This window comes from Gadus chalcogrammus, chromosome 2 (genome assembly GCF_026213295.1).
Source record: "Gadus chalcogrammus isolate NIFS_2021 chromosome 2, NIFS_Gcha_1.0, whole genome shotgun sequence".
Lineage (NCBI taxonomy): Eukaryota > Metazoa > Chordata > Actinopteri > Gadiformes > Gadidae > Gadus > Gadus chalcogrammus.
The window spans coordinates 19710188-19720558 of NC_079413.1; the positions used below are offsets into that span (position 1 = coordinate 19710188).

Sequence of the window (10371 nt, forward strand, 5' to 3'; positions counted from 1 at the left end):
GGGTCATTCACGTGAATCGCGTAGAACCGAAGAGATTTTTTAGGGGGGGGGGGAAGCTGTCCTTATGCACGAGACACCTGGCTACCACGCGAGTCTGATGGAAACTCTTGACGTCAATTTGAAGTAGGGGTGTACGGTATAAATGGTATAGAAAGTACACCAGTGTGAATTTGAGCAGAACAAATCTTTCTTAATTTTTCTTTAAAGAAAGCCCCTTGTGACAACTACTGATATAAAAAGGGCTTTATAAAATATGTTTGTTTAATATATAAGAGTAATCTGCCCTATGAAAGATATGTATAAGACATGCTTTTGTTAGTGATAGGAAGGAGGAAAAATACGTGCAAATCTGTCCTGGGCACAACCTACTACAAAAACAGGTGCTATTCATGCATGAAAATTACTCAATTTCAATAGCTTTTCGGAGTTAATAAAGAAACAGTTAATTGAAATGTATTGGCCCACTTCAGCCAGAATATGGCCTCCTGCCATATTCTGACTCAGGTCTTCCACACATAGCAGCACTCACCTGGGGTGTGTACATGGCCAGGCTGGGATAGGCAGTGGTGTAGTCTACGTGATACGCAGGAATACGCCGTATACCCACTAGGAACGCACCAGGATTTGCGTATACCCACTTGAAAATATGCACGGATACGTATCAATCGTCTTGTGACAGATCTTTCACTTCTGTGTTTATTTTTCGCAAATATCGGTTGGGTATAACTGCAATAAAATACTTTAAGGAGGGGAAGTTATCTCCTACATTCACACATTCATAAAATTCCCCCTGCGCGCTCGCGCTCTGCCCTGTCTCTGTTACGAAGCGCGAAGCTGCCCCTGCACGTTAGTTGGCGGGCCGAGCCCCTCCTTCTCGCGTGTGCGTGCGTGTGCGTGTGTGTGTGTGTGTGTGTGTGTGTGTGTGTGTGTGTGTGTGTGTGTGTGTGTGTGTGTGTGTGTGTGTGTGTGTGTGTGTGTGTGTGTGTCCAGTCCTCCCATATTAATGTGTAAACCACATAACAAGTAGTCAACAGTAGACAATGTTTTAATCCCACAATATCTCCTTGTTACTTTTAGATGAGAACCCCTGGCCAGCCTTTCGGACTGGGTGTCAGGCTAGGGAATTTAAAAACAGGCATCCTTGGTTAGAGTGAAGGGAAAACAAGTTAGGTAAATGTCAGCCAACATACAGTTGGTATACACAATTGAAATTCATAATGTTAATCACTATGCAAATGAGAGTATAGCTAATTCATGGTCATTTTTAAGGTGCAGTAATTTCACACTTTTACACAATTCAATTACTGTATGGTATGTTAGATAACAACAGTAAGAGCTCAAATTAGAGCAATTGAAAGAGTGAAACATTAGTCTCCTGTCATCTCCTTCTCATAGCCATGGTTGTAAACAGTTCATTAAATTATTTTGCGTAGATTTTGTCCTTGTTTAGCATGTGCTATTGCTACTATAGATATACAAAGGACAACTTGTCATTTTTGTCTTCTCTTTGTTCATACTGTTATTAAAACTGATAAACCTACTCAGCTTTCCATGATTGTTGATAATCGTTATAGGTCAGCGGGTTGTAGAACCCTGCGTTGGTGAGTGTGGTGCGACATCCCATAAGTGCCACACACGTACACGTACCGGTGGGACGGGTTTGTACGAGGCTGGGAGGGATTCATCACAGTATACCCACTACAATAAAATAGACTACACCACTCGGGATAGGTAATGTCGGTTAGCACAGACGACTTGATGGCATTGATGAAGAGGAATCCCAAACAGTCTATGTCTGAGCCAGCGTTCCCCTGCAATCCCAGGCAGACTCCAGACCCGACATCGATAGAGTACTCGGTCTGGCGGTGTATACATATAAAATAATGTTATTATAGTAGCCTACTTAACTGTGTAGCAACTGCAGTAGCTGCTATCATGGCTGTAACACGGGGAATTGGTTAGTCTAGCGCGATTGCACTTCGTTCTATGAACATCCTTTCTGTACCAACAGCGATATCTTGATGCACTTCTTATGACAAATGTACTTATTGTAAGTCGTTTTGGATAAAAGCGTCTGCTAAATGCCCTAAATGTAAAATGTAAATGTAAATATGGGACAGTTGCTTCATTTTGTCTATATGCTACAGGCCGAAAGACTAAATTAATATGTAACTTACTTGCTCCTTTTAAGTATAACATTGCTTGGGGAGTCCAATTCCTCCAATGAAAAGGGTGCAAAGTGCTTACAACTCCCTGCTAGTTAGCGATCTATCTCTTCTCTGCATGTAGTTGTGTTGCGCGAGTGCTGCTGAGGGAGGTAGCATATTTGATTGATTCGCTGAATTGTCCAATCATGTGGTGATAACAAAAAATAAAAGCGATACCATTGGCCTGGGGCGCACTGGTGCGACCTGAGGGCGAATTTTCTTGCGCCAATGAAAAGCTGTCTCTGCTCGATTGACTTCAACGTGGCCGGCGCCCCTGACTTGGAGGAGGGCTTTATTTTGAATTACCAATAACTAGCCTAGCCCAAATCATTGACTTTCAGACGCATTTAAATGGTTGCTGGCAGTGACAAGTATATCACACAATTAAACGAGGATAAACGCTATGTATTTTTGTTGATTAATTTCGTGTTGATAAAAGTTGATTAATAGTTGGCAGATATATTGAAGTGAATATTTCACGGAGGGGCGGCGCCCTAGCGCCCTCTATTGACCCACTGCCACTGGTTGATATATTTATCATTTGTTCACTGTATTAGCCTACCAAATCACAGGCCTCTTCAACGGTTTAAATCAGACATCCTTTTTTTCTCACTTCCATTGAAGGACGGTGAATAGTAATTATTATTGGAAGATTGAAGCATAATTATCAATAATTAATTCAAAATGTCACTGAATCCGGGGAAGGGGAACATCTTCGTGGTGCTGTGGTTCCCTCTGGTGGTCAGTAACGGGACCTCAGCTCATCCGTTGCCTCCTACGTTATTCATAACAGCATATCAAATATAATTCACCAACATGTTGGACTGCTTCTATTCTATCCAGACAAAACCAGACTTCTCAACACTGCATATCTGATTTTATTTGAATTTCTACAGGATAAATAAATAAATACATACAAATGTAATAAATATAACAATGACGTCAGATCTACGATACCTTACTGATGACGAATGAAATTAAATAATTCAGATAACAACATTATCTCTCAAACTATTTTTTTTCTGAACATTTTTGGGGTAAAAACCTTCACTCATACAGACATGAATATAAATAAATACATAAAGTTGATAAGATAAACAATTAACCGTTCATGTGCCCTTCTAACATATAACAGCAAGAACCATGTTTGATTAGATTTGAATAACAGATGTCTGGGAACCATTTAGTTTCTTCACATGGTTGTTTGGGTGGAGACTCCTCTGTGAAGTTGTTGGTGACGCTTGAGATGACCAGATCTACTAAATGTTTTCCCACACTGTTGACAGTGGTATGGTTTCTCTCCAGTGTGGATGCGTTGGTGTACCTTTAGATGACCAGATGTACTAAATGTTTTCCCACACTGTTGACAGTGGTATGGTTTCTCTCCTGTGTGGATGCGTTGGTGTTCCTTCAGACGACCAGATGTACTAAATGTTTTCCCACACTGTTGACAGTGGTATGGGTTCTCTCCCGTGTGGATGCGCTGGTGAACCTTCAGACTATCAGAGCGACTAAAGGTTTTACTGCACTTCTCACATCTGTGTTGTCCGGCTCCTTCTGCTGGAATCTGGCTCGTGCTTTGGACTGTTCCCGGGGAGGCTCCGATCGGTTCTTGATAGGAGGCTGCGACGTATGGGAGGAGCCTAGGCTCCACCTTGATTTCTCCACTCCTCAGCAGTCGGCCGTACAGGTCGCCATGGCTCCTCTTCATGTGTTTGTGGAGGAAGATCTGAGACGTGTAGGAGTACGGACACTCGGGACAGGGGAAAGCCTGTGCTGGTGTCAGCTGGGATCTCCCTCCTTGGAGAAAGAGAGAGTCATATGTATTTTATTTTTGAGTGCTGCTGATGGCTGGTTTAAGCAGCCACCTGGCCAGAGTCAGGTGCTTTAGGGCTTTGGGGCTTGATAAGGCTGCACAGCCTAATCAAGCATACCTGAATTTGTATAATTGGATTGTTTTTTTGAAACCTCCATGGTACTGTATATTTTGCATTCAGACATTTTTCCAAGAAAGAATATTTTTCTATTATGTTGTCATCTTTTGTTTATTATATTTAATATTCCTGTATAATTTCTTAACTGCTTTGTTAATGTAGATGTTTATTGTCCAAGCTCTTTTCAATTAAAATGAGAGATGTGGTCATGAAGTGCCGCATAGAAACCAAACCCTGACAGAAAGAAAGACTTGAAGGCAGACCTTTAGTAGAGCTCTTGATGTTCCACAGTCGATCAAATCCGATTCCCAGATGTCTGGCGTATTCGTCCCCATACCAGACCAAGAGCTCTGCTCCTGGAGTCACGAAGCCACAGGTGCGATACAGAATCCCTCCTTTGTGCTGAAACGCTATTAGGTTCTGTTCCTCTTCATTACGAGCACAATTGACGTACCTAACACACAGACAGGTACGTCAACACACCTTTACAGTGTATCTTCTGCATATGTCATAGCAACACAGAAAATATTGTGGATCTAATCAGATAACAGACACAGAGAAATATAAATGTTATCAATAAAGTAATGTTAGTAAGATAATTGTGAACATTATTCATGCAGTAGATTGTATACAAGTGAATAGGGTCCTACCTCATCCAGTTAGAAAGTGTCTCTCTCTTTGCATCAATGTAATCACTGTGTGTGCTCTTGTAGATCTGGAGAAATGTGTTAATCAGACTCTATGCCATCCAATAAACTCACACAAGCACACATACAAGACTAGATCAAAATAAATGAATACAAGCACACTGACCTCCCAGGAGTATCCACTCTCCAGGGCTCCCTCTTCATCGGTCCTGTGTCCTTCGTAGGGTCCAAAGTGTGTTCCAATGGGAAGGCCACCGTCTCCACAGTAAAACACCCCTAGACCGGCCCCAGGGATCCCAGAATCTCTGATCTACCCCACATGAGACAGAGACGGAGAAAGGAGGAGAGTCGTAGAGTGAGAGGAATACATAGAGGGAGGGAGAGGTGGAGGAGGGAGGAGAGATAGAATACAAGAGGTAGAGGAGAGCGAGATGGAGACACATGGAGAAGAGAGATGTAGAATACACACATGGAGAGGGGAGATGTAGATAGATTGAGGCAGGGAGAGAAAAAGAGAGGTGAGAGGAATGGAGAGAGGCGTGGTGAGATGGAGGGAGGGAGAGGAAGATAAGATATGATAAGAAATGAATGGCGATGAATAGTTGGGAAACAAGTGAGAAAGAGATTTAGACAGGGAGGGAGGAAAGGAAAGAGGGGGGTGGGACAGGGGGGGAGTTCAGAGAGGGAGTCACAAAGAGAGGCAGATAGAGGGAAATGGGGGGAGAGAGGGAGAGATAGACGGAAAGCACGATTCAGGAAGAAGAACCATTGGGGGAGAGATATATCCATCTGCTTTTGCAATATAACTGTTAACATTACTGTTTTTATATACATTAGCTGGGAAATGTATTAAACAATGAATGTTATACTGTCTCATTGGACGGGGAGAACTGTTGTGTTAAAGTACGACATATACCTCAAACCCAGCGGGCAGCGTCTTCTTGGCTCTGTCTTTCTCTCTGACAGCAACGGGGTGATCAGCCATGAAGACGATAGGACCGTGGACCTCGCACTCTTCGAGGAAGAAAGTCCTACACTCATCACAGACTGGAGAGAGTTCATTTATTTATTACGTCCAAAAGAGCTTCAGCTACAAATCTATATTAAATAGACAGAAACAGGAAGATTAAAAATTGGTTTGTGTGAGTGAGTGAGTGAGTGAGTGAGTGAGTGAGTGAGTGAGTGAGTGAGTGAGTGAGTGAGTGAGTGAGTGAGTGAGTGAGTGAGTGAGTGAGTGAGTGAGTGAGTGAGTGAGTGAGTGAGTGAGTGAGTGAGTGAGTGAGTGAGTGAGTGAGTGAGTGAGTGAGTGAGTGAGTGAGTGAGTGAGTGAGTGAGTGAGTGAGTGAGTGAGTGAGTGAGTGAGTGAGTGAGTGAGTGAGTGAGTGAGTGAGTGAGTGAGTGAGTGAGTGAGTGAGTGAGTGAGTGAGTGAGTGAGTGAGTGAGTGAGTGAGTGAGTGAGTGAGTGAGTGAGTGAGTGAGTGAGTGAGTGAGTGAGCGAGCGAGCGAGCGAGCGAGAGAGAGAGAGAGAGAGAGAGAGAGAGAGAGAGAGAGATCTTACAGAAGTAGTCGTCATCCTTAGGTACTTCCGGTTCTTGGTAGTTAACTCTGAGAACATTTCTCAGGTTCATCTCTCTTGAATAAACACTTGAGCCCTGCAAATGTTCATGGAGAACTGATGAACACACACACACACACACACACACACACACACACACACACACACACACACACACACACACACAGTTACAGACTATACGTACACAACAAGGTGTTATTGCAGGGAAGCAGTGGTGGGATCAGAGCTAACCCAAGGAGACCTCCTCCTGGACAGCAGAGCCCCTCTCTACTCCTCCTCCGGGGGGGTCGATCTCTGGATGAGAAGGAGTGGGCCCTCCAGAGACCTCCTGGTCACTCCAGCCCCGCCCTGAGAGACTCTGACAGATAGAACGTCTAGTTAGGAGTACTCCCTGTTTTATTAATGTGGGTACTAGGACACACCTTACCTCCTAGCAACAATACGTCTAAGGTTATACATTAGGGTTGGGCAATCGTCTACAAGCTTCCATCGTCCGATAGCGCCCCCTAGCGATCGCCGATAGTCGATGCTATCGGGGGGCAACTTTATAATAATTTTATAATATTAATTATTTATAATAATTTATCACTTTGAAAGAAATCGCGTTTTTATTTTTCTATTTTTTTCTTAAAAACGATTACGAGGGTCTTCCCCTTGGACCAGCGTGAGCCTCCGCTGATTTAAGTTTCGATGCGTCGGCGGTGTCATGATGACACGCTGATGACACACAGCTCGTAACTGTGTTCGAAATCGTTCCCCATCACGGATATACTAGTGCACTATATAGGGTGCTCGCCATTTTGTAGTGTTGTTCGAATTCTCACTGGTTAATTTCATGCCCTATATAGTGCACTTAAAATACCCAAAATTTGAGTGTACATATGTTCCCTCCGTGTTACTCCCATATACCACAATGCAATGCGGTCGTCTTTTTCCGAGGAGAAGAAGAGGTCTCCGGCTTTCGTTTAGAAATATCCAAATTTATTTGGGATTTAACAAGAAAATGTAACATTCAAAATTAATAAGAGAAACCTTGTTCAAGGAAATGTAACATTCAACATCAATACAACCTCCAGCTTTCCTCGAGAGTGCCGGTTTGTTTACATGATCTGGGCGCATCTGTCTGCGTCACACAAATACCCGGTGCATTTACTGACGTTTAGAAATGTTCAGCGTAGTGTCCGAATTCTCGTTTGTTCGTTCCCTATGTAGTGCACTATATCATGAACACTATAGGGAATAGTGAGTGAGTGAATAGGGAACGATTTCGAACACAGCTCATGTACCACAGCTGTGACCCGGAAATGGTGCAGCGGGGTGTCATTTCGCCGTGCGAGCAGACCAGTAGGTTTCGAGCCCCTCCCCTCTCCTCTCGCAGCAGTGAGTGAATACGGCAGGTCAGCGCTACATAGTATGTTTCCACCGGTGCCAGTTATTTCAATTACAATTTGCGGGGCTTTTTAAGTTGTAAAAATAGCTACCACAGCGCTTTAAAAAAAATAACAATAATAATAAAAAAATAATAATTATTAAACATAATTATCGCCTTTTTATCGGCAACTTGAGACGATCGACGATGGAATCCATCTATCGTCGATAGTCGATAGAATCGACTATCGGCCCATCCCTATTATACATCGTGCTGGTGTCATTAATACCCTTAATCCATGAGTCTGCTGTCACACGGACATGAAGCAGGTCTCGTACCATAGAGGACAGGACATGGTAAGGCTGCTGAAGGTGATGTGTGCTGTTTTATACCTGTACAGACACTGCATCTGACGTACTGGGCTGTTGTAGAGACCCCTGTCTGACTGTTGGTGGCTTCCACACTCGAGCACCTGCTGACATAACTGGCTTTAGGTTAGGATGTAACCTGCTAACTATTACCAACTGACTATATGAGTTAGGATGTGACCTATTAACTATAACAAACAGACCATATGTAAGGATGTACTATATTAACTATGACTAACTGACTTAAGGTAGTTTAGAAGCTATTAACAACCAAGGCAGTATAAAACCTATTACTATTAACTTACTATAAGGTAGTATTTAACTTTCTGACTTACGATCATTTAATATTTAACCTAATAACTACTTACTGACTCTAAGTAAGGAAGTATCCTACTCACTACTAACTGACTAAAAAGGTAGTATAAGCTACTAACAACCAATGAAGTATAAAACCTAACTTACATACTATTACTTACTATCTGACTAACTATAAGTAAAGATGTATGCTACTAACTCCTACTAACTGACTATAAAGTAGTATATAAACGACTCACTTCAACTAACTAAAATGGGTAATATAACCTGCTAATTTACTATGAGGTACAACCTGTTATTAGAAATATTATTACAGGTTTTCCTTTTTTCAGATGCAATAAAATCCCTTTAAATCAATAAAAACCCTTTTTGTTGCTATATCTTTGGTCAAATGATTAAGCAGTATAAGCGGGCTAATGTTTCTTCAGGGCTTTGAAAGGGATAATGTTCACTGCACATTAGCCCTTCCAGAAATGTCTTGTAAATGTCTTTGTACCGGTCAATCCAGAGGTCCAGAGCTGCTCCTCCTCAGAGTCTGTCTCGTCAGGTGAGCAGACTCTCACCTGGCCGGGCTTCTCTCTCCTCATGAATGCTGGAGCCACAAAGGACAGGCCTGACACACACACACACACACACACACACACACACACACACACACACACACACACACACACACACACACACACACACACACACACACACACACACACACACACACACACACAGACACAAAAGAAGCAGTGATGTGTACAGCAGCACCACCTGTGTCTGTATGTATAGCAATGTACTCAGTAAAATAGTATTTAAGTATGACTGGTTTACCAAGAGACGCCAGAACCAAATGGTTTTCCTTGATCTGCAGGAATCTTTTTTTCTCTGCCATACAGAGGCGGTTCCATTTTGTTGTGGAAAAGTATGCCCTGATATCCGCAAAGTCCTCCTTCACCACAAATAGACAACATAATGTCCAATACTGTTCATCTAACCTTACCACTTTGTAGATAAACAACCTTAACTACCACCGTAACACATTATAGGTAATACTGAATATATCAAAGTCAACAGTTGCTATAGAGCAGCCAATTAACTGTTGTAAATCCCACATATTTTGCATAAATCAAGTAATATCGGTCTCCTAAATTGCCACTCTCCATGGAGGGTCCCTTTCATGAACACATTGGTCTTATCTGATCGTATTTAATGGTGATTAACTCACCAATGTTGCATGAACAGATGTTTAAAGTATTGATATGGTGTCTCACCTCCTCCACTGAGTTATTCATCTGACTGGTAGGCCTACAGCTTGAGTCCAGATCAATCGTCTAACAATGAAACATAATTAGAACATCTGGGGTAAATATCGACGGCTAACATCCCTTTGCTAAGTTAATAAGAGTTACTTAACGTTGGTTAGTGAATTGGCGCTGACTAGTCAACACGATGATTGGAGGGATTCTGACCATAAATCACTTACGTCGTCCACTTATGCTTAGTTATGTTAGCCATTAAATGATATAATAACCAAACAAGTTTAGAATATAATACATTTCAGAGCACAATATGCCTTACCACATGCACTTGAATGGCACAAAAATGGAGATCCGAGATTCTATTGTTCAGTTGATTCGGTCCCAAACTGAGAAGAAGCGGGAAAACTTGGGCGAAGTCCCGCCCCTTCTGGTAGAGTCCACCTATGGAGCCCACGGCACATATGTACTGCTCAGTGGCGCAGGGCAACATCAAGGAGAGATATGCTTCCGCATCATGGGTCTATGTAGCCTGGTTCTATTATGTCCATGGTTCTACCAGACTCTCGTACTTCACTTCATTTCATTTGGGAAATTCAAATTGAGCGGAAGTACTTAGGCGGGCGGAGCCAGGCTAGGGTCTATGGCCATAGATATATATATTAACTAGATGCCTCGTCCGCGCTGCTGGCCAATGGAGTCGAACGT

The 10371-nt window shown here is 42.6% G+C and overlaps 1 protein-coding gene across 6 annotated transcripts; it reads right to left on the reverse strand.

The window, feature by feature from the left end:
• Positions 1 to 3077: 3077 nt before the first annotated feature.
• Positions 3078 to 10076, reverse strand: LOC130396983 (histone-lysine N-methyltransferase PRDM9-like). 6 transcript variants are annotated; one of them, XM_056604816.1, is made up of 12 exons: positions 9986 to 10076; positions 9679 to 9738; positions 9239 to 9356; positions 8913 to 9029; positions 8126 to 8205; positions 6596 to 6722; positions 6347 to 6460; positions 5705 to 5835; positions 4955 to 5098; positions 4792 to 4856; positions 4405 to 4595; positions 3078 to 4007 (listed from the first exon to the last, which is right to left on the reverse strand). In XM_056604816.1, exons 2-12 carry the CDS (start codon positions 9697 to 9699, stop codon positions 3400 to 3402), a joined length of 1716 nt encoding a protein of 571 aa, XP_056460791.1. In that variant the 5' UTR covers positions 9700 to 9738; positions 9986 to 10076; the 3' UTR covers positions 3078 to 3399. The 6 variants fall into 6 exon arrangements, with proteins under 6 accessions (XP_056460791.1, XP_056460796.1, XP_056460794.1 ...); XM_056604821.1 differs by having other exon boundaries at positions 6347 to 6440; positions 6549 to 6722; XM_056604819.1 differs by lacking the exon at positions 9239 to 9356.
• Between the last annotated feature and the right edge of the window lie 295 nt (positions 10077 to 10371).

What these genes read in the sequence shown, in the direction of transcription:
- LOC130396983 (XM_056604816.1), bottom strand. Translation starts at nt 9,699, where the DNA reads ATGAATAACTCAGTGGAGGAG. An exon ending in CTGGACCTCTGGATTGACCG is followed by an intron (nt 8,206 to 8,912) that starts GTACAAAGACAT and finishes TTATGTCAGCAG; the next exon opens with GTGCTCGAGTGTGGAAGCCA. An exon ending in TAAGGATGACGACTACTTCT is followed by an intron (nt 5,836 to 6,346) that starts GTAAGATCTCTC and finishes AACTCTCTCCAG; the next exon opens with TCTGTGATGAGTGTAGGACT.